A 23,435-nucleotide genomic window follows, 5' to 3' on the forward strand; every position below is an offset into this window, starting at 1 on the left:
TACAGCTACTTTCATCTAAAATACCAGCACCTGGTTTGAAAGAAGAAAGTGCTTTGAAAGCCATTAAGAGCAGATGAGCTATATTGGTGCTAGCAGAACCACATACCAACTTGCACCATCTTTCCATCATCTCTGCCCAGCCTAGAATAAAAGCAACATTCCCTTTCAAAGCAGCAGCTCTGATAAATCGCAGTTCCACAAAACCTAAGGTCACACTTTCATTTTTAAAGGCCTTAACTGAGCAAGAATTAGAATTCACCTGTGCTTCAACACATAGTACCGTGCCCTGGGAGACAAATTTGCCTATCCTATGTTCTCCCAAAAGTCATCTCAATTGCTGATAATCATACAGGATCAACACTGCACTGATGAAAGGTTTAGTATAGAAGTTAATAGAATTTCATATTAAGTTGTCCCTATGTTGATTTACCTTTCATTTTAAAATCCCTGTCCAGTATGTAAATCGTAACATGCAACAGTTACAGATGTAAAGCTTCTGAAAATTTTTAAGGAGGCTATGAATGAGTCCCATCAAAAAGTACAGTATTTGCCTTCTTATGTTTCCAGTGGCATTTTTAACACAACTGGTATAACAGAGTAATCAGGCTGCATGTACCAACCTCAGCAAATGCATGGTCAGGAAAAGATGGAAAGCATGAGCTACTGACTCTTACAGATATTGCTACAACCACTGTAAGACCCATATATTAACTCAAGAATGTAAGCTTCCCAGAAATGGGAAAAAAAAAAAAAAAAAAAAGGTATCTGCCCTCTAAAAAAGGAAAAGTGATTGACAGATCATTACCAATTGCGAGTTCTCATCCCTGTAATTTGCAGCAATATCTTGGTTTTCCATAGCTCCTCCTAACAGCCCCGTTGCATACGTCCTTAGTGGCTGATCAGCTTCTCGTGCCCACTTAAATAGATTTTCAACTATGCCTTCCTAGAATGAAGAAAATAAGAAAGCAATTCCAACAGTTGTATTTAATTTTTAACTTCTCAGTTACAGTGAAAGCATCTGTTGGTAACAATTCTCCCTATCTCTAGTAACGACCAGGCTAGACTTCCTACCCATCATGTAATGTATCATAAATATCTGAAACCAAAAAAAGAAATAAATCTAACGTTTTAAGCTGCATAAAACTGTTCCTAGGATTCAGATACTTGAAACTAGGATTCGCACACCTGCACAGGTCTTCTGAAGTGGCCAGTCAACCTACTGCCTAGGAAGTAGCAAAACACTACAGGTGAATTGATTTGTTGAAATAAAACAAGCCCAAGCTCCTGTTCCACTAATATACATCTCCAGCAATTTAACAGAACTCAAAGAAGCTGTGTTGAACTTACACCAAGTAGAACAGAACTTGGCTAAATTTCTCACATTTCGCTAAAAGCTTACTAGGGCTAAATTGAAAAAAGTCACTTAAATATGCAAGCTACATGATGCTAGAGGAACTCTTTAATGACAACTCATCAAGCAAAAGAACAATTCTCATCTTAGTCAAAAATGGATAACATTTGGAGAAGAGAGCAAGTGTATCAATCCATACATATGAAAAACAATGTTAAATATGGTTAGTATTTTTAACAGTAACAAAATCAGCAGTGTTTGAACACAGTCTGTCAGGCAACTTTTAACAAGGCCAGATATGTGTAATTAAAAAGTAAAACAGTCAACTAAAAAGACAATGGTTTAGAATTCAAGATTCAATTTTTCCTCCAAATCATTACTGGATTCTGAAACATCATACAACAACAGATCATTGTTGTGACAGCAATGTCGCACATAATTTCAATCACAGGTATAATACAAAAGATCAGTTAAAAGTAATAATGAATAAACATATGTCTCAATGAGAACTCTCAGCTTACAGATTCTTAAAGAGTTGCCTGTTACACATTCAAAGAAAACTGCATTATTATTTAAATGCTCTTATGTCCCTTAAAAAAACAAAACAAAACACTTGTAAGATGTAAACCACCTCAGACAGCAGAGGGCTCCTTTATGATGGAGCAGTGCCCTCCTCAAATGGCTCTGTCAGCTCCCCTAAGCTGCACAAAGAAACCCAATGTGCTGTAACAGAGTTCCATATATACTCGTCAAAAAAAAAAAAAAAAAAAAAAGTCTTCAAGTGCAAAACAATTTCAAAATTTAATTTAAATTTAAAGAAACATTACTCTCTGAAAAAAGCTATATCCTCCACAAATGGAGAGCTACTATTTTAGTTTTCATTTTTTTGGATCCAAGTCTCACAGCCTTAGTCTCTGGACTGATCAAAAAGATCTCAAATTAAATTCAATCCTTCACAGAAGCAGCACATTATTCTTTCCTTTTCTCATGCTTTAGAGTTCATATCCATATTTCCAGAGGTAAAGAAATCAATTTACAACTTTTATATAAAGCACTACCTGATTTCCTAACTTCAGAAAAACATTAATTTTTACTGACAATGAAACTATGGCTCAGGAGTGAAATCTACTTTCTCCTCACTTTCAACACAGAAAACCACACTTGTCAACATACAGAAGTCCGATTCGGCTGTCCATCACAGTTCCAGATAATCCCTGCAAAGCACGTGGATTTTATACTGCTTAGTTAAAGTATGACTTGCTTATCACTCGGCTCTAATCGTGCTGTCACTCTGCTGTAGCTGGGGATTACTGGGCAAGACTCCTACAGCAAGTTGTCACATTCTATACAGCCTGCTCCACTCACATGCCTATATAGTAACAATTCAAATTTCAACATTTCCCAAAACATTACATTAAGTTCCAGCTCCTCTGACTCAGTCCCGTTACACCTTAAAAGCTGTGAAACACCCAAGATTTCATCAGCTGAACAAGCCAAGACCAAAAAGCCCCAAACCATTAGTAAGACTGAATATATTGTGTCCCAGAGACAGGATTTCAATATGGCTTTTTACTGGTTTCTCCTATGGCAAGAACTGCTGTACATAATACACCAAACTTCAAATCAAGCCTTAGTACAGATGATACCTTTTCCTGAAAGACAACAGCTGTTTCCAGTCCCGGCATGATATCCAGAAGAAGTCGGCAGGCAGCAGTGTTTAATGGAGGTTCTCTGCTCGTCATCACATAAGCATTCACTAGCTAGAGAAGATCAGGAACAGCATTGGTCTGAAATTAACTCTGACCCAAACCAGTGCAGTGAAAACCTTACAACTCCCACAGCAGAAAAATGATAAAGGAATGTCATACGCAAGCCCTGGATCTCAAGATGACTAGCCTTTCACCTGCTCCCTTCAGTGCCTCAGAAGCTGAAACTACTTCTCAGAGAAACAGCATTTCCCTCTGATCTGCTGTTCACTGACTAAACATCATCTTAAAATGATTTGTAAAGACAAATGCCTAAAAACAAACTGCAGTTCGATAACAATATAAACATAATAGCTAAAAAAAATTTCACATAAAAAATTGCACACTTATAAATGGCACCTGTCTTTACTTATTGCTTGCTGTTTAAGACAAAGCTACGTGCGAGCAACCTGTCAGAATCCTTACAGCAATGTGTACCAATGCAGGTGCTTGCAGGGACGTGAGAGTAACAAAAATTCTAGCTATTAACTCATGTTAGAGTATAGCAATGCAAGAGGAAAGCCAGATCTTTGCCTCCCAACTCTCTGCCTGAGTCTTCTACAGCTGACATACTCCTCTGCATCTACAGGCATCCCAGCACTTCCAAGTATTCAAAGACAAGGCATTGGAATTAATGATATTAATTTCCATTACAGAAAATAATTATGCTTTTAAACTTGTATTAGAGGAGCTACATTTTCTTTAGAGAGACTGATAAACCTTAAGAAGAACTGATTCAATTGTTACTACACACATTCCAGCACTCCTGAACAGCTCATGAACTCTCCCCTTCCTTGAGTCACTTTAACAGTGGCAAATGAGTTGCACTTAAACTCTTCTTAAAAAACACCACTATGGAAGAGATAGTCCCGACAACAGTAAAATAAATACTAAGTACTGAGGTTGACCAGCAGAGTAAACAAAAAACATAAGAAGGTGTCAGGAATTGACAGATACAGTTCCCAGAGCAAACCTACCGCATTCATGAAATCATCATTCTTGAAAAGTATTCTCAGTAAGTGGCCAAGCATGCACTCTGGGTCCGCTCGACCTGTGGGAGAAACAGGAAAAGATTATCTACTTACCTCAAGATGTCACGACTAATACTGAACTGCTTATCTTCCAATCAACTGTGGAATACTCTAGTTAGCAGGACCTTTCTCAGAACGAAAATTACTGAAGAAATTATATGACTTAACATTTTTTCTAGTAGATATAACCTCCCTGGAATGCCTACTAGTCAAAGCACAACATGTTTTAGCAGTCCGATAGTATCGAACTGTCAATTTTTGTAGACAGTGAAGATGTAGATGCCAGGGAAACTGTTCCAGTAAATTGGAAATAAATGACCTCCAAAAAAAAAAAAAAAAAACCCAAACAAAAAAAACAATTCTAAGAATAACAAGATAAAAAGCATCAGTGACTGCATTTAACTATTCCAAAGCACTGCACTTACCAAACAGCAAATTCAAGATAATCTGGGACAGACTGTCTTCTCTGTCCATTTAACACTTACTACTTCACATTAACTACAACTTGTTAACATGCTCATACCCTTACGTCATAAATCAGCCTCTAAAACACTCTTCCAAAACTCCACACAGGGTCTCAAATTCTTGCAGCAAACATCAAAACAGCCAGATATCAGCCCTACAGAGCACAATTAACCAGCGCAAAAGCAGTATCAGACTTTGATCAGCAGTGGGCACGCTGAGGCTAAGAACTGTTTTCTCTTCAATATGAATTACCAGGTACCCATTGTGACAGAGCTGGTGCTGCCAAAACCACTCAGGACACCTTACCTGGGTGTCGGTCATCAAACGGGTCTGGATCCCCTTTGCGGTACTCTTCAGTCTCTTTCTCAATTAGCTCGGACATTCTGCAGAAGGAACAACATCAGATGAGCAGAATTCACCATCTTCTCCTAGTGCACAGCTCCTCACAATAGCCTATCTGTCAAAGTACTACAGAACAGTTCAGTAACTTTCATTTGAACAATATCCAGTGCCACTAGAGGGTTTCACACTGTTCATAACAGAGGAGTGAGAAGCGAGACTTGCCTCTAGTATCTCACGCCCCCCACTGTGCTCCAAAACACGCTGAACCCACAACAACATCCCAGTGATGACAGGCATGACACTCTGGAGGGGCCAACACCTTTTATTTACTCATGATAAGAGTCCCGGTGATGTTCTACAACATGTACTGTAGAGAACTAGAGCAAATAAAGGGCTTGAGTAGTACTTCTCACCATCACATAGCCCTTCTTTTGCAGCAGAGTAAGTCCTGAAGAGGTGACTTAGTCCTCCTTCCTATTCAGCCTGTGCAGGGGCAGCTGCTCAAACTGCCTACACATTTTTCTGTTATTCTTGAATATGAAATTTTAATTATTTGTGTAACATTAAAAATATTTAATATTTAATAGTGTTGTGCAATCTCTATTCAACTTATCCCTTCAGCTTCATCAAAGCTCAACTTTTTAATATGCGTCAGTTACTGCACTGGCTAAGACAAGAAGCTCAGCCAGCCCCCTATTCACAGACCTTCAAAATGCGTTAAATGTTCCTCTGTATCAGAAAAAAACAACGAAGGTAGTTTTGACCACGCCTTCCCCTAAACTGAGAAGCAGCTTCAGCAGACACAAGAAATCCTACGCTCTAATTCATTTAGAATGAGCAGTAAGGGAATGAATTACTGTCTTTATTTAAACAAAATCAGCAAGAGGGAGATTATCTTATGGTCAAGGAATAAATAATTCCATACTCACACACTGCCTTTCTCCATGAAGTGTTATAGCAGAAATATATGCAGTCTGAGGTGAAAGAGAGTGCAGCATTCAAAGAACATCAGCAAATTAAATCTTATTTCCTTGGTATAAAACCTTACCCCCTCCCCTCTACTGAGGTCTACAATGGGGTGCAGAATGTGAGCACAGCATTTTAAAACAAGGTCTTAACACCTCAGGGTAGCAATCCAGGCGGAGTTTATTACAGACGAGGGGAAAAAACTGCTGGAAGGCAGCACGAATCCCTAAAAAAATATTTCATTTCTGCAGGGGACTTCTCTTACAGAATGTCACTGACTTCAACTCCACTCCTGTAACTTTCCAGAAAATATCCTGTGTTCCCAGGGACAATCAGAGGCAAAAAATGTCCTTGGTCCTGCCTCAGTGAACTACACTGACTTGCAGGTATGGCAGAGGATGATGTTACGAAGCCCACCCAGATTGTAGGAAAAGCAAATTAGCTTATCAGAAATGAGCAGAGAACTTTCCTGCTTGTCTCTGATCTGACAATTATCTTTCAGCAAAGTGTTTATCCTGTGGGGTTCTAATATTTACTTTTAGTAAGCCTGAATGTGGACAGATGCAAATTGTGTCCCTTGCTAACAGGTGGCACAGCTTGAGCTCTCATGAATTTCTGGCAAAAGCAAGTTACTTAAATACCCCACTGCCCGCTTCTCATTTTTCTCCGTGAGAACCAATAGCTTGAGGGGTGCCTGCTGACAGACAACTAGGACAAACAGGGAGTTGAGAAGCTGTACCCTAGACTTGTCAGGTCTTTCTAGGTGACAATCAGCATTTTGATTATGTGCCAGAAAGGACAGATGAGCAGCATGGAGAGTGACCATAATATTCTCATCAGTCCATCCTGTTTAGATAGGCAGCCAAACAGCATGCCAGCTGAAGCTGCCGAGTGATTTCAGGGATGACAACATTATCACAGCCTAGATGAAACAGGCAGGTGAATCACCAATTATGGGTTGACAATTAGTCACAACTGTCAGACCAAAATAAAAAAGCACTGTCTCTTTAAATTTACTTTCAAAAAGAATAAAAATAATCAAGCTTGCTTACAATACCCTTCTTTTAACTAACATGTACAAAGGTGATTTGTGAAGTCACTTGTATGAATCTATCTAGACCAACAGCTTTGTCAATTCTCAGTTGAAGCAACAGGAGTCAAACAGCTAACGAAGCTCATGGCTGCCTCATAACACAGGCACGTGGTTCGCAGGGCTTTAGCAAAAAACAACTCACAGAAACACTGAACTTTTATTCAGGTTTTAAGATTTCCTTTGTTCAGTTGGCGCTACACTGGTTCTCTAGCCACTTCAGTGTTTGCTGACAAGATCTAGGTTTTACATGGGAGTAGGGGTCCTCTCCCCTCACTTCTTACTGATTTCTCTTTACAACTGCCTTTGCAATCATCTTTGGAAAGTTAGTCAGATCCTCGTTTTCACTTCCACAAACTGAGCTCACCTTGGCAGTAAGGAAGGAAGGGGCAGTGGTATACATAAAAGCATGTCAACTTTGCAAGACTCCCAATGATCTAGATGGTATAATGTAAAGCCATCCTAGTATTGCTCTATGCCATCATTTGGCATTAATGACCAACCTAAACCTTTACAACAGACTGCAACAGCGTACGATGCCCTGGGATCCCATACCACAACATGCTTGCTTTGTGGAAAGCTGTGTGTACGCTGTTAAGCTGCTGATTTATTCCCTTTATGACAAAGGCTCTTGGGATGCAGTGAAGGATCTGACTCCCAGGATTTGCTAGAACAGTTGAACACGACTTGCATCCAGACTATGAACTAATGCTCTTGCAATATTATTTCAATTTACAGTATTTTTGAAAACCATATATATTAAGTATCTGTTGTTTGCTGACACTTTCCAAGCGATTTTTTCAATCGTACCTTCTGACACTCCAGAGTTTGTAAATTCAGAAAACTAGCTTATTTGGAAGTGACAATTCAGCTGCAGCCTGTAAGTCACACTGTTCTTGTTCTTGTCCTATTACTGTTGAAACACTCACTACTGCACTCTCACATAGGCTGCCTCGGCATCACATTTAACAGACTCCCAGTCCACACAGGGAAGTTTTCTTCCGTTTAGCTCAGAAAGTGGAAGGAAGTAGAAAAATGTCACTCACCAACAAGCATGACCGCAGCTTCCTCTGCCTTAAGTTTAAAACAAAATGCAAGGGCATTACTGCACCTCAGGGCATCAGCTAACGCAAGGTCCAGTTGGTGAGGATTCCTAGTATCTCTTCCAGCAAATTCTTTTAAATCTAAAACCCCCTACTCCAAACAGGCATATGACTTACTTGACACTTGAAGCCCTGTAAGTCCAACTTCTGCCAGAGCCAGTAGAGTCCCCTTGCTATCTAGCTTACAAAAATTGCTATTACCTCCACTAAAGCCAAAACACCCAAGCTTTCACCATCTATAACCACTCTGCCTGCTGCACAGAAACCTTTGAGAACCTAAAGAGAGTTATCAGACTTGTCTGGGCATAAATAACATATGGAACTCAGGGAGCTGATGGGGACCAGTAAGTGCCAGACTGCTATAAACACAAGAAAAGACATGTTTAATTCAGATGTCTTTAAATTTCTTAGAATATAGTAAATTTCTGCTGTTTACGCCTGTGAGAAAAGGCCTTGAAACAGCACATTTCCTTGAAGACATGAATCAGACAATATGCAAAGATACACAAAAAAAGGTCTCGTGATTTTCAAGAGACCTATTCATTTTCAGGTGTTTAGGACTGGCTTTCTGCTGCTCATCTCCCTCTTCTGTGCTACAATTTCTAACACGTAGTAAGAACAGCAAGACAAGTTGTACCCACTAGGTGAGGCATGGCACAGACCTGTGCAAAGAAGTTCCACTGGATTCCTGTTACTTCCACCCAGTACCAGCTCAGAATCTGTGCACAGACTCATCTGACCCAACAATGCAGAGCAGTGCATTACAGACACCTGGATTGCTCTTAACATACAAGCATGGTTAAGTCCTGCACACACAAGACAGCCAGCGGGTCTGCCAGCAGTGGCACGAGAAGGAATTTGGTGGAATTTCTGTGAATCTCACATTAAAGCAAGAGTATTATCAGTTTACCCAAGAAAGGCCTGGCTTGTGAAACCACAAATGCAATTGATAATTCAAATGTTTCTCCTGTAATAGAAGGTGTCTTATAATTAATGGTGTTACTAGTACCTACACACCTCCTAAAAATAATGTATCAGTCCAAGGAATATTTTCCACACACATACAACACAATACCAGTCAATCAACATCCAGTTTTTAAAATCAAGTTTTAAAATTTTAAACATGCCCTATGAGCCTCAATAAAGTCTTCTCAGTATAATCCCCTCGATTCATCCAAGGAGCTGCTCTCATCCTTTCATTTAATCTGACCAACACTACTACAATCACAAACCCCACACCACCACTCTGACGGAACAACATTCTCACAGCTTTTGATGTTGATCAACATTTTACAAGCTTCAGGTGAAGATACCAAAGTTATTTAAACTATTATAATGATACCTCTGACTACTGTAATTTCAGAGAATTAAACTCAAGTCTTAGAGACCGTCTGTGTAAGACCTTTGCAATATAAATTTCTTACAAAAAATTGTATTTATTTAAATACCACACTTGTAGTTCAACTTCTGGACCAAGAAAACTAATTACCAACAGGTAATCAGGTATATAAAAATATCAAGCCAAAACACAGTAAAAGCTGCTGTCATGTAACTTCAGGTATTTAGGAATTTATTTAATAGATCTTACCTGGTAAGAATAGGAACCATGTCTTGCCCGCTGCCATGTTCTTTCTCCCATTGCTCAAGCAAAGCAGTGAGCTCAGCCTTGGAGTCCACATGCCCAGATCCTGAAGTCATGGCTTAGCCTAAGGCAGAGGTAACAATCAAGATAAAAAAAAAGGAAGAAAGAAAAAAAAAAAGGCAGAAAAATGAGAAGGAAATCCTACACGGTTTTACTATATTCACTGAAGTAATCCCAATCAAAGATTACAAGTCATTTGGAAGAGGCAAGTAAACACCCAGCAACAAGGAATGAGAAAAAAAAGATTAAGTGACAGAATACTGCTGAACTTCACTTTCAAAAGTTGGAAAGTTCTTTTTGGTCCTTTGCGCCTGAAGAATAAAGAACATGCACACACTTTGAACACAAGTCTTAACTGGTGTATGAGAACCCTGACCGTGATGGCAAGTATGCACACCAAACCACAAGTGTCTTCGGTACTGAAGCTTTTTAAAACTATCAATTCCACAAGCCAGACCCAAGTTAGTCCTTTGCTGTTGCTCAGGGATTTACTCGAGAAACAACAAAGCTAGGGCAGCAAGATTACGATCAGTGTTGTTATTCCAGTTTAGCACCCTCCAGACATCAGTGAAAGTGCCAAGAATCATATGCCAAGAAAGCAGAAGCGGCACTGAGCAGCTGTGGGCAGCAGCAGGAGCACCAGAGTGGCAGCTGGGGGGTTGCCACATCACTACTTGTTCAAGTTTTCCAAGAACAGTCAGTGGCTCTAGTAAAAAAGAAGAACGATCACAGGAGAGACCGCTGGAGCAGTTAATTCAGGTTTATCGACCTTTTACTTGCAAGACTGCAGCTGACTGCTTTACCTTCCCATCTTCAAAAGTGAGAACCTACAGTACCAAGTGACTTGTTACGGTACCGTTCAATGGAGGGAACTATCACTCTAGATTCTGCTTAAGCCTCTAAGTTTCCAGGTGTCATTTTTTTGTCAGTCTGATAAAAATCTACTAGAAATATTGACAGACCAAACTAGAACAAAAGCTGTCTCAAAACACTGCCATGCCCTCAGTTAGTTTCCAATCTGACAGACTGCGATTGCTGTGAAGAGCTGTAACTTCTGGAGAAAGGAACACCCAATCCTAATTTAAAAACTGACATTGTATTGGAGATGAGGGGCAGATAACACAGCAGAAGAAATCCTTTCATGTCCAAAAACACATTAAAATTTCCAGCATTTAATTAGCCATAACATGGCCAATATCCATCTTCTATGAAATTAAATATCCATTTGTCATAACTGACCCAGAGAAACAACTTTCCAAAACAACGTTAAATACAGATACGTTTCAAACAGTGACATACACATCAACTCCTGAAATACGTATTTGAACCAGTTAAGTGACAGACTGTAAAAGGAGCCGTAAAGTCAACACAGGTCATATAAGCCCAAGTTCATTCTGAAAAACGTCACCACGTTTAATTGAGTGTTAGATACCTCTAACTGGTTTAAAACCTTTTCTCACTCAGGGAATGGATGAACAACCCTACAGATCTACCTCCTGTCTCACAGGTGCTTCTGAATTTAAAGTATCACGACTGGTTAGTTAAATGGGAAACAAGAAATGAAGATTACCTGGCTGAAGATGAAACTGGCAGAAACTGCGTGAAAAATCGTCACCGAAAGACTGGAAAAATAAACCTGTGACTACAAGACACCCAGTCTGAAGAACACTATTTTGATAAGTACTGTATGAAGTGAGCATATGCTAACAAAAAACCCACCTAAGCATAAAGAAAGATGACGTTTCCTAAATGACAAGTAATTATGATTTTATCTAAAGCATTCATTATTCATTCATCACAGAACTAGACTGAGAAATCTGATGCAAATGCATAAATCGCTTTTGAAAAGAAGCACTACCTAAATGCAGGCAACAAAACATAATGAGACTGTACACACACACACCCCGAAACATCTTTGAAAGGGAAAACTATTCCGAGCTCAAAAAGCTCCCTTCCCTTTTTCATTAACTGAATAACATTTGCCAGCAGCACTTCTGAGCTTTTAAATATCACAGATAAACATACAGACAAATCTACTCTGAGCCTCAGAACGCAAGTGCTGTAACGGTATCTGCACTCAACCGTTTTGGATGCCTCCACCTTTGTTCTACACCAAGGGATACAGAAAAAAAGTGCCTTGTGACCCCAGAGGTTGCGTAAGGCCTGTAACAGGCCCTCCTACAACCTGAAAAATAGCTTATTTCCCCTAACAACCCTTAACTACTCCAGCCAGAAAACAGGAAAGGTCCAGCAATACCTACAACAGGTCAGCAAAGCTCCAGCTAGGAAGACCAGAGGAACTGCTCACATTGCCCTCTGGGACACCCAGCGCTACACCATAACCAAGTGAAAATAGAAACATCCCAGTATTCCAGGTTTTAGGGACAGCTACCTCACTTAAAAGTGCATTACGGGTGTGCTGACACACAACTATCTTCCCAAAATAAAACTTTAAAATGCCACCTTTTCTATAAGTACACAGCAATGAATGTAAATGCCTCACTAAGGCATCTCATCTATTCCGGCAGGCTTATCCCTCCCAGCCTATTCAAATAAATTTGACTATTCTAGATGACACCACAAAGAGCAGCAACAACAAAAATTACCTCAGAAGCATCTGCTTCCCCAGTTCTCATATTAATGCATGTTAGCAGTATAATATATATGTGGATGGAATGTTAAGGCAGGAGAATGACTTTTTAAATACAAGAACCAAGGCAATTCCTACTGTGCTCGCTTTTTTCAAGAATTCCATCTTAAACTGAAGATTTCTGCAGAAAGGACAAGAGCATAAACAGTATGAATTAAACTGTCAGAAATATACCCAGCCTGCTGGAGAGGAAGGCCTGTGAGAGCAACTCTGACTTTCATTATATCCCTTGGACAAGCTGGCGAACAAATTAAATCTTAAATTGCTCTCCAGAAACTAGCAGAACTAGGAGCAGCTGTCTCATTGTGGATTTAAATCCATGGGGGGTTAATTTTTTTTTTAATAAGTTCTGAAAATCATGGCCTACTATGGATTTCAATTAGAATCTCTAATAAGCTAAGAAGTGGGATTTTTTTTTTTTGCAAATGCCACTATTGTCAAAATTTCATCACCGAAAGAACTGATATTAACCAAACATGAAGCACTTACTCAAAGGACTTGACTCTGAAAGACAAATATTTACAACCTTAATTATGACTCGCTGTGAACACTCCACTGAAAATCCACACATGCACGTTTCAGCACATAGTACTGCTTCAATATTAAACACTACTTATACTCCAACATCACAGCAAAGGCTTTGTGCGCATTTTACTCTTCTGAACTTAGATGTAAAAATTTGACAGAAAAGGGAAACCCAAAGAAGTATTCAGACACAGATATCTAGAACTACTCTCACACTTTTTAAATCTCAGGCACCTTAGTGCTGGAGGCACCTTAGTCAAGACACCGCTGAACAGCGAAGAAATGTAAATCCCACTGACCTCAAACCGCAAACCTTGAGGAGCGCCGTACAGTTCAAGCAGTTCAGCTTCACCCTTTTGTTCCTCAACATACCTGAGCATCAGACGGACTGCAACACTACTCCAGGTCATTCACCTACTGATTTTGTGTTGTGTTCGTGAAAAGGATTATGAGGTTCTGAACACACTGACCTCAGTACAGACATGCATTTTCAAGTATGAAACCTCTTACGTGAAAATAAATCTATTTGTAAAATCTGAAAACCAGTATTTTGGTTATTTGGGAAACAAACACAAAATCCATACCTTAGCAATTTAAATGGAAAATGAAAGAGCCACATAACAAAAACAAAAATCCTACCTTAGGAAAAAAAAATCAGTTTTAGTTAACTTTGTAGAAAGATTGCACATTTAAATTCATATGCAGACCAAAATTACAAGAGGATTTGTACATCCACATGTACAGCCAACCCAAATTCTAACAACTACATTCTGACCTAGCTTAAATAATCAAATTTCATACCATTCCTATGCATGATTCTAAGTATAACTAAGGACACAATATAGATGAGAAACGTAACACTGTAAGGAAAAGCTAAGAACTTAAGTTGGAATGCAGTTAAATACATAGCAAGCTGAGCAACACATCTGTATGTTCTTCCATATTTATGTTTTCACATGAGGAATTCCCTACTTTAAAAAAAATGAAAAAAAAATCTTCCTCTCATCACAATTATTCTTTAAACGGATGAGATACCAGACAGCTATTTGCCTAAACCTGTTGAGTTTGAAGTACCCAGGCCAAAGTTAATGCTGAAGCGTAATGAACTGTCAGCGCTCAAGTTCACTTGTGGAATAAAGCACGCCACAAACTAACAAAATCTTCACAATCTAAAGAGCACAAAATCATGTTTTGGCATCGCACACAAGGGCAGCTCTGAAGGGATTCCTCATCTGCTCAACTTCCCACTTCAACACCTAACAGGACTCCAATGCGGCCGTTACAACAGAACGTTGCTTTCAATATTTGTTTTAAAATGTAGCATTTTTTATGGTTCTAGTATGTTTATGACCACGGAAAAACCACGAAGTCACTTAGTTTCCTGGAATTTCTGCTTTTACTAAACAAACCTGGCAGTACACACCGATCTGCCAAGACAAGCACAGAAAACAGGAACAGCCTTCTGCTGCTACAAACGACGGCCCAACAGCCGCCCAACAGGACCCAGCGCTCCCGCTCTAACGGCGGCTCCCGGCACGGCTGGGGAGCCGAGGGCCGCGCACCCGGCGGGGCGGGACGGGGCAGGCCCGGCCGGTGACAGCTCGCACAGCCTCCGCGGCCTGCGGGAGCGGGCGGCCCGCCGGCGCCCAGCGGGGAACGACCGGCACGGGCCGTTCCAACCGAAGGTTTAAAGGTGCGCCGAGGGGGCGGGGGCCCCGGCCGGAGAGCCTCCCTCCCCGGCGGCGCCCCGGCGCGCAGGGAGAGCCCCGGCGGGGGGGCGGGCCGGCCGCCGGAGGCCCGAGGCGGGCGAGGCCGGCGCGGCTGCAGGCCCGCCCCCCCCACCGGGAGGCTGACAGGCCGCGGGGGGGGGGCGGGGGGGGGAAGGCGGCGCAGCGCCTCACCGGGTGCCGGCCGCCGCTCGGCCGAGGGGCGCTTCGGGGGGCGCCCCCTAGCGTGGGGGCGGGCCGCGCAGGCCAACCCGCCCCGCTCAGCCCCCCCGCCCCGGCGGCTCCCTCAGCCAGGGCCTGAGGCGACCGCCTCGCCCTGCCCGGCGCGGAGGCCGCGGCCGCCAACCGGCCCTGCCCGGGCGGCCCTGCCCTGCCCGGCCCGGGGGAAGCGCGTTGGCTGCGCGGCCCGGGCCGGCCCGCCCGGCACCCCGTACCTGCCCGATGCCCCGCTGGGTCGCCGCCGCTGGCCCCGGCCCCTGCGCTCGGCCCCGCACACCCCGCGGCGGCCGCGATTGCTATGGCGGGCACACACTTTGCGCGTCACCACGCTGGGGGCCGCGTCACAGCGCGCGAGGAGGCGTCGCGAGCCGCGGGCATGGAACGGGGGGGAGGGGCGGCAGGGGCCTCGCGCTCGGCCTCCCGGGAAACAGAGTCCGCGCGCCACGAGCCCTCCGCGCGTGCGCCCGCCGGGAAGAGCCGCCGCGGGGGACGCCGGGAGTTGTAGTTCCCGGCGGGCGCCGCCATCGCGCCGCCCCGCCCGGCCGGGGGAAGGGGCCGTCCCCTGCGCTCTGTCCCGGCCGCCACCGAGAGGCAGCGAGCGGCAGGCCGCCGCCCCCCCGCGCCGCCTGTCCCGCGGCGGGGCCCGCAGCGCGCCCAGCGGACGGCGGGGAGATGCGCTGGGGCGGGCGCGCCTGCCCCGCTGCCCCCCGGAGCCTGCGACGGCTCCGCGGGACGTGACCGTCAGCATCCCCGCTCCCGCTCCAGAAGCGGCCGTTCTGGCCGTGGAAGCTGAAGCCCGCGGCAGTGCTGAGCGCCCGCCTCCGCCTCTGCCCTGCGCCGTGCCCGGCAGCAGGGAGCGGCGGCCGGACCGAAGCCTTGCTCAGGCGCTCCCGGGCCTCAGGAGAGGCTCCTCTTCCCACATCCCTTCCTCCCGGCTGCCGGAGTTCGTCCTCAGCCCGGTCCTGTCCCCTGACACTCCCAGGAGAAGCTAACCACAGCGAGGGGGGCGGGTGCAGAGAAACCCTTCAGCATCGCTAGCCCCATCCTCGTTTGCTTTCTGCGTGCAAAGACCTCCATTCCTCTGGGACGTTTTTTTTTCCCTGTCTGTTGGCTCCACGGAGCAGCCCAGCTCTTTGGAAGGCACTGCACGCTTTAACAGCAGCAGTAAGTTGTTATTTTGCACTGCCCCTTGCCCCTGGCATATTAAGTTACCCATGAAGCAGATCCATGCACCCTCAGCAAGGTTAGCGCTTCTGAGGGGGAGGAGGACCTGGAAGGGTACACTTCTCACCCATGCCCTCGTGGCTCCTTGAAGGATCAAAGGTATCAGAGCTGCCTGCAGTGTCATTATCCAGGCAAGAGCAGCACACCCACAGCTGTGCCTTCTCCCCCTGCAAGGCACCTGGCAGGTGTTCAGAGAGGAGGCTGCAGAGGTTCACGCTCCCATCCCCTCATCACCTAAGTTCAAAATGCCAAGAGCAAAATTAAGGTTTCCAGTCCCTGCCACATCTATGGTGCACTGCAGATGGGGTTATTTCTCAGAGAACATGGGATTCAGCCCCCAGGCCCACCTGAGCAGATAAGGAGGCTCGGAGCCTGCCTGCTTCATTGCAAGAGCCAGTGCATTGTTGGAATATGACAGCTTGCAGCTGCCCCCTGGCAGCTCTGCTTCAGCCTCCTATACAAGCTGCCTGAAGTGCTCAGCCCTTCAGGTCCTGCATTTCCAGGCCTCAGGAGATATTTGGGAAGGACTCAGTCTAACACCCTTGCTCCCCAGAGGGCGGGTGAGAGTCCTACTGGCTCAATTGGCAGGCCAAGATGGTATCAGCTCTTGTTTAATTTGAGTTCTCGTGTGCTGCAGTCCTCCGATAATTGCGCAGGTACTGGCAAAAGCTCTTCTTTTAAGAGCAAACAAGAGTAAAAGATGAGTAAATAAGACGAAACAGGGTCCTCCCTCTCAGGGAAAGCTTCATAAGCAGTGGCACCATTCCCAGCTGAGATGCTTCCTACCCCCACAGTGTCCACATTAACTCCCTTTCCTACACTGCAACTGTATAAACCCCTGCCCCAGGCAGTGTTAGGACAGGTACAGATTCTGCTACCACTTACAACATTTGACTGTGAAGTCTTGATTAACTATGGGATAAGAACTGCAGCAGTGAGAATCCTGAGAAATCCTTCTGAGCATCAGCTGTAGTCAGTAAGCCCCTACCCTCACACCCACACTTAGTAGTGCAATTGAAGAAAAGAAGAAAAAGGAGGAAAAAACCCAACACATCACTGTGTACTGCAAAGCAATAAAAACAAGGGGTCAGCAGTCAGCTTGCACCTCTTACCCTGTGGGATCTTGTGGCAGAGAGCAAGCCTGTGGTATGCAAGGAAGGGAAGGTTATCTCTGCATGTTCACCTCCACAGGCTCCCCAGCCAGAATGACCACTTACTCACATAGGATGGTCAACTGATAGTAATGATGACTTAAGGCTGAATCAAAGCTCAAGCTCCTTGAACAAAATAACCACTTCTTCCCATTGCTGTCATATCACAGATCACCTTGCAATACTATGAAGGTGCTAAGATCAGCAGTTTGTAAGGAGAGGATAAACCCACTTCACCAGGCTCTCATAACCTTCTAGATCCAAGGACAATTAACTGTGGAATCAGAGGGGAAATAACACTAGTAAGAGAAGCCAGGAAGACACAAGCTGTGTTTCCAGAGGATGCCTCAAGTACAGCTAAGAATGTAAGTATATGACTGGGATGCCTCATCTGCTCCCAGGTGCTGACAAAGGCAGAGAGCTCCAAACCCAGCCTCCAGGCAGCAGCTTCACCTTCCTGCCTGAACAGACCTTTGCTCTGAGAATAAAAAAAGAGTTTGTGATCAGGAAGCTTGCAACTTTCAGAGAGACTCCTCACCGTGGCTGCCCAGCAAGGAGAGAAATGACCCTTTAGGTTTTCAGAAGAGTTAACTGTTTACCTTGACCTCCGACACAGATCTACACTGATAAAGTGTATTGACTTCCTACACTTCACCTTTTATTAATTGCCCCATCTGCTTGTGGGAGTCAGTTTGCTCATCACCATGTTTCTACTTGCAGTTGAGTTTCCGTTGTAGGGTAGCTGAGACAGTAGTTACTGACTTAGCAGCTACCAACCTCTGCAGCATAATTTTGCTGCATGACTCATAGCAGGTGAGTAGTAAGTCCAGTAATAGAGTTCAGTCCCTTCTCAGCACTTGTATGTATCACACTGCTGCTGCAACTACACATGGCATCCAGCTGGATTCCCTGGCAGCATCTAAAGAAGGGTACAATGCCAGGAACTGAACCTTTGGGAGGGTCTAAACCTGCCCTGCTAAGATGCTTGTAAACTGAAGGGTGTTTCTTTACAACTCCCATGCCCCAGGGAACTGCAGAAACCAGGCAGGAGGTCAACATCTGGGGAGCTGCACCTGGGAAGAGAGGACATTTTCCAGGAGTGCGGTGAAGGTCAGTCTGCCTGCGTGCGGGTTCGGCTGCACTTTCTTTCTTTCCACCCAGCCAGTCTCCTGCAGCGCCTGTGGGTGTCTGAGGGAGAGCAGCAGACACAAATCTCTCCCAGGAAGGCCTCAGCTCCAGCCTTAGCACCACCTATCACTCTTCCAGCCTTGATCTGCCTGAATAGTTCAGAAATTGTTTTATGAGGTGATGCAGTACAGTGGCAGCTGATATTTGCAATGATATCCCTCATGCCACAGGGGCTTTAAACACTGTCTAGAATACCCAACAGCACTTGTTTGCCATGTATGTAACACTAAATTTTCACATGATATGCAAAAATATTGCTTGATGGATTAGATTATGGCCATGGGTGACCTGCAAGCTGGCAGTCAGCACATCAGCAAATGGTCTGCTCCCATTTCTTGCCTACCTCCGAGAGAAGGCAGCTACTACGGTGGAAAGGCAGGTGAAAAGAGACAGAAAGTGGGAGTAAGCAGGGGAAAGCAGTGCAGTGAGGTCCTCCCTGCCTGGACAGACTAAACAGAGTGGACGGGCTGCAGGTATCGCCAGGTTCCCTGCAATCCAGGTGACAGTGGGCACATGGGGTGGAAATGTGTGTACTCGCTGCCCAGGATAAATGACGTGCGACAAGGGAATAGTCCAATCACTAGGTGGCACACCAGGATCATCACAGGACCCGCACCCTCCTGGAAGGAGAGGAAAGAGCTCAAAATAGCCCAAAGCACGAATTAACAAGCAATCATCCGGGGCTGATGTGCTTAGAAAGAGCCATTTGTGTGCACACACATAAAGCAAAACCATCCAACAACTGAATGGAGAAATACGTAAAAGTGCACACAAACTTTTCTGTTTCTGAGTGACAGTAGGAAAGGCAGGGAAGACACACTTATGAATGGAGTGCAAAGAAGGCAGGAGAGGTGGATGTTGCTCCAGGGATCACACTTACCACCTCTTCTGAGAGTTACCTCTGCTCTTGTGTGTGGAGAGAGCATTTGGGTTTTTCTTCTAGTAGAAAAGGCCAAGCAAAGTGCAAGGAGAAGTTTCTTGCAGCAGATAAAACTTCTCTGCTTCCCAGATGGAGATGGAGTAAGGGACAGTGGCAGCAGGCTGGTATTACCTACTGCAAAAGGAGTTCAAGGGTCGTTATTGTGAGGAGAGGAAAAAGTGATAGAAGTGATAGCATCGTTTCTGGGGCAGGTTTTCTCTGGCTGGAGCTAACACAGCAACACAAGCTAAAACCAGCTAAGGTATTTATGAGGAGGGGCCAGGGAGAGACTTACATTTTGGCAGAGGCCCAGCTACCATTGTGTATTGTTCTGTTGCTGTAGATCAGTAGAAGCAGTTCACTCTTGAAAGCATCAGGGACTGTACCATGGCCAGCTACGCTAACTCTTCTGGACACTCAGAGTCTGCAGGACTTGCCACCAGGCAGACAGTGCATCTCGGGCTCTCCAAGTGTTTGCATGAATTCAGCAGTGCAGATACAAGCTCACCAGCCAGCAGAGCAATGGCTTGGCTGTGAATTTAGCCTAGACTGGAGAGAGAAGCCAGATCTATATCTAGGAACATAGAAATGCAGAAGAATGCAGTTCATCAGCTCAGATACTAATGAAAACATGAGCAGGCAAACAGCTTTCTTCCAGACAGGCTAGTGCCAAAATCCTTCGTTCAGACATTCGGTCCAATGCCAAGAGCACATAACTGCCTAGCTGAGCATCTGAATAACAGCACATCTGCATTTGCAAGCTAAAAGTCAACAGGAAAATTAAATAATACAAAGTGATCACTGTTGCGTGAAGTAGAGATTCATACACTGGCATAAACCTTTTGCTTTCCAGTAGCATGGCACCTGAATCCTGACTGTGCTGCAGTAATGCTGCACAGTAGCTAGCACTGGGCAAGCGTTGCTCAGAGCTTTATGCTTAGCTTCTCACAGGCATCTGGCAGCTTCAGACAGGTACATATAGCTCTCTCCTCTCCAAATCACTGTAAGATGGAGGTTTTGATGTGTCCTGTGATATATGGGCCATGGATTACCCAGAGGGATGCAGCTGTGACCCAGCAATTGGGAAAGAGTCTTTGGGGGAGCAGAAGTGCACAGTTAAACCACGTACACAGAAGATACAAGGGACAACATGAAGAAAGTAGGGGATAGTAAGTACACAGAAAGTGGCATTATGGCAATGGACATGGTTTTCTGACTAGACTGATTTCTCTGACTGAATTAAAAGTTCATTTCAGGCACTACACAAAATTCCTTGCTAGTTTTTGTGGTTCAACAAGGGTTTTCCTTTTCTATCTGTTTTGTTACTATAGGAAACAGCCAATCAACCAGCAAAGAAAACTCTTCATAGCAGAGGAAGCAAGAAAAGATTATGCACAGCATGCTGTGAAATGCCTGCAAGACACACACAGGGAATATAAACAAATTCCTCCTAATGTTTTCCAGCAACAAGGATCTTAAGCATTACTTGTAACAACAGCAGCTTTAGAAAACAAGGACTAAACAAAACCAGGAAGAAGTCTGGTTTTAAGGCAACTGCCCTTCCTATAAGAGGAGGGAGGGGTTTGTTTTGGGGTTTTTTTTCTCCTTTTTAAGAGAGATTATTATACCTTAAATTCAGGTTATATATCTGTTCTCATCATGACTTCTCTCTACAGGAGTTAATTGGGCCACGTGTCTGTCTGTATGTGACAGTTCTGATGCATGGGCAAACAAGCAAATTGGTGAAGGTGGGCTATAATGAGGCACTGTAGTTATATGCAAACAATAATTTTGGATTAATGAGTTGTTTTATCGCTGAGGGATTCCATCAAGGGTCTTAGTGGTGTTTGTCATATGCAGCTTCTCCAGTATTTGGTAATCCTCATCTTTAGCTTGACAGTAGTGCTGGTTACAGCTCTCAAAGCTTCACAGATATTGGCGTCAAGCAGCTTTGTGTGCATGGTACCACTGCAATTGCTACCCAGACATTGGGCCTGGACCACTGCAGAGCCCAAACACAGAGCAGTTTACTCTCATTACATTCAGCCACACCTAGGAAGAAGCTCGGAAGCTGCCCTAGCAGCATAAAGCATGCAACAGCTTTTAACATGCAAAAAATCATCTGAAGTGAGGTAGTGTAAAGCTGCAAGGAGGGACAGGCTGCAGGAACTTGTGCTGTGATTTACCCAGGACACTGGCCCTAAGTTTTCCCTCTCCCATGAAACAGTTTATGTGTTTTTTATCTGAAAGGAATGACTTCCTCTGGCAACACCTCTCTGTGCTGCCCTGACCTCCAAATGACCTCTGCGGTTCCCAAAACGCTCCAGAACGAACCGGGGTGTTTCAGGGCAGCTTATTGAAACACTGAGCACTGCCAAGCCCACATACCTTGGTAAGGCAGGCAGGCCTTGGCGCGTGGTGTTAGGTGCAGTCCCAGGTCCACATTGCCATGAGGGACTTCATCAAGGGCCGGTTCTGCTGCTGAGCTCAAAATGCCAGGTCAAGGTGGCAGTGCTGGCTCAAGGGCTCTTCCCCTCCCTCTTCCACTTGCCGCCTCGTGTAGATGACAGTGTCTCTTCTTTCTTCCAGGTGCTTCATAGCCCTGTGTCAGCAGGGAGGGAATATAGCAAGAATGAAGTTTCATAAATTTTTTTTTGCACAAATAAAACAGAAGCACTTGATGATAGGGCAGAAGGGGAAGGAAAAAGCGCTGATTTTTTAGGAAATCAGTTTGGTGCCAACCCACAAAGGAGAAAAATCCCACTGCCTCCCAGGGCACACCACACTGTATTAGCAACTACATAAACATACTCATGGGCTTTGCTCTCCAGGGAGCTTTGTTTGTGAACATTTAGTTGCATTTATAGGAGTGCAGAGTATTTTACATAGCGCTATATTCCTTTTGGGATGCAGGCAAGTGTTGGGATGCAGATCCTTATTCTTATTCTAAAACCTGCATTGGTAAATGATAACCAGAAAAACACCTAAATGTCTTCAGTGCTTATGGAGCTGGGGTTAGGAGCAGTTTGGATGTCCAGTAATGACTGCAAATGATAACAAATGATAACTTATCATTCAAGCGGAATGCCCAGCATATTCTCTGTAACACACATCTTGCTCTGTAATGGAAGAGGTTTCTGAGAAAGACACATTTCTACTTCTGGACACAAAGGAAGAACAAACTATAAAAATACCAATTTTAGCACTGAGCATTTACATGTAAGTGAAATTGGGAGTACACTTGACTTGCAGCAATACTGCAAGTTGCATTTGCATGACAAAACTCAAACCTGACAAACATTATTATCTAAAAAGTGGTACATTGCTCCAGGCCTAATTGCCATCTCTTAGATTTATGTATCTACCTCTTGCAATATGATTGCAAAATTGTGATAAAATGCAACTAATTTTGAAAGAGGGGCATTCTGGAGGGATAATTTTGGAATTCCTCACTGAGAAGAATCAATTTTTAAATTTTTTTAAGTTTTTCTCTTTATTCTTTCTGTTTCAGGTCTTCTTCAGAGGAAAAGATCCTTCTGAGCTGTTGAACATATCAAATCACCAGTACAACTGGGTAGGACTTACAAGAATTTTCCCTGTATTACCTTATTTGACAGTCTATGTCTTGTGTTTAATGTAATGTTTGCATGCTTATCATAATAGAACATTACATTTAATGTAGTGTCTGGGCAGTAATCTTCAGTGTAGTCTGGGAGGAAAAAAATGCTTTAGCCGAAAATGAAGTCAAAAAGATGGGAGGAAGCAATGAGAGATGTTTATGGCTTTTACAGGCTGTTTGGACAGCAGAACTCACAGGAGATTTTAGCAATACAGATACAAAGCTTTGAGCCAGGAAGGAAGAGGGAGGTGTGTTTAGCCACTTTTTGAGGCTAGGATGCTATTTTCCATGAAGTAGAGTTTCGCATTGCAGCTGTGAGTACCGAGGTTTATTTTGTTTTGTCTTTGGATCGTGGGAGTAAAATGCTTGTCTGCTTGAAATACGTGGGATGTTTGTGACTAAGATAAAGGCAAGATTTAATCATAAACACTTTGAATCATCTCTCCTAGCATGCTGGCTGGGATCATTCCCAGCCACT

General features: G+C 44.1%; 1 protein-coding gene across 5 annotated transcripts in view; it reads right to left on the minus strand.

Annotated features, from left to right (window-relative positions):
• The window catches only part of DCAF1 (DDB1 and CUL4 associated factor 1), a 53,943-nt gene extending 38,669 nt beyond the window's left edge, over positions 1 to 15,274 (minus strand). For all 5 annotated transcript variants that reach the window (XR_008732094.1, XR_008732095.1, XM_055709463.1 and 2 more), the window contains exons 1-6: positions 15,072 to 15,274; positions 9,682 to 9,799; positions 4,899 to 4,975; positions 4,074 to 4,147; positions 2,998 to 3,111; positions 806 to 943 (exon numbers count right to left, since the gene is read on the minus strand). Coding sequence is in view for 3 of the 5 variants with exons in the window: in XM_055709463.1 (XP_055565438.1) it covers positions 806 to 943; positions 2,998 to 3,111; positions 4,074 to 4,147; positions 4,899 to 4,975; positions 9,682 to 9,791 (513 nt within the window). In the remaining 2 variants the exon portion in view is untranslated. The remainder of the gene's footprint in view (positions 1 to 805; positions 944 to 2,997; positions 3,112 to 4,073; positions 4,148 to 4,898; positions 4,976 to 9,681; positions 9,800 to 15,071) is intronic.
• Positions 15,275 to 23,435: the final 8,161 nt, after the last annotated feature.

This window comes from Falco cherrug, chromosome 4 (assembly GCF_023634085.1).
Source record: "Falco cherrug isolate bFalChe1 chromosome 4, bFalChe1.pri, whole genome shotgun sequence".
In the NCBI taxonomy this organism is placed as follows: domain Eukaryota; kingdom Metazoa; phylum Chordata; class Aves; order Falconiformes; family Falconidae; genus Falco; species Falco cherrug.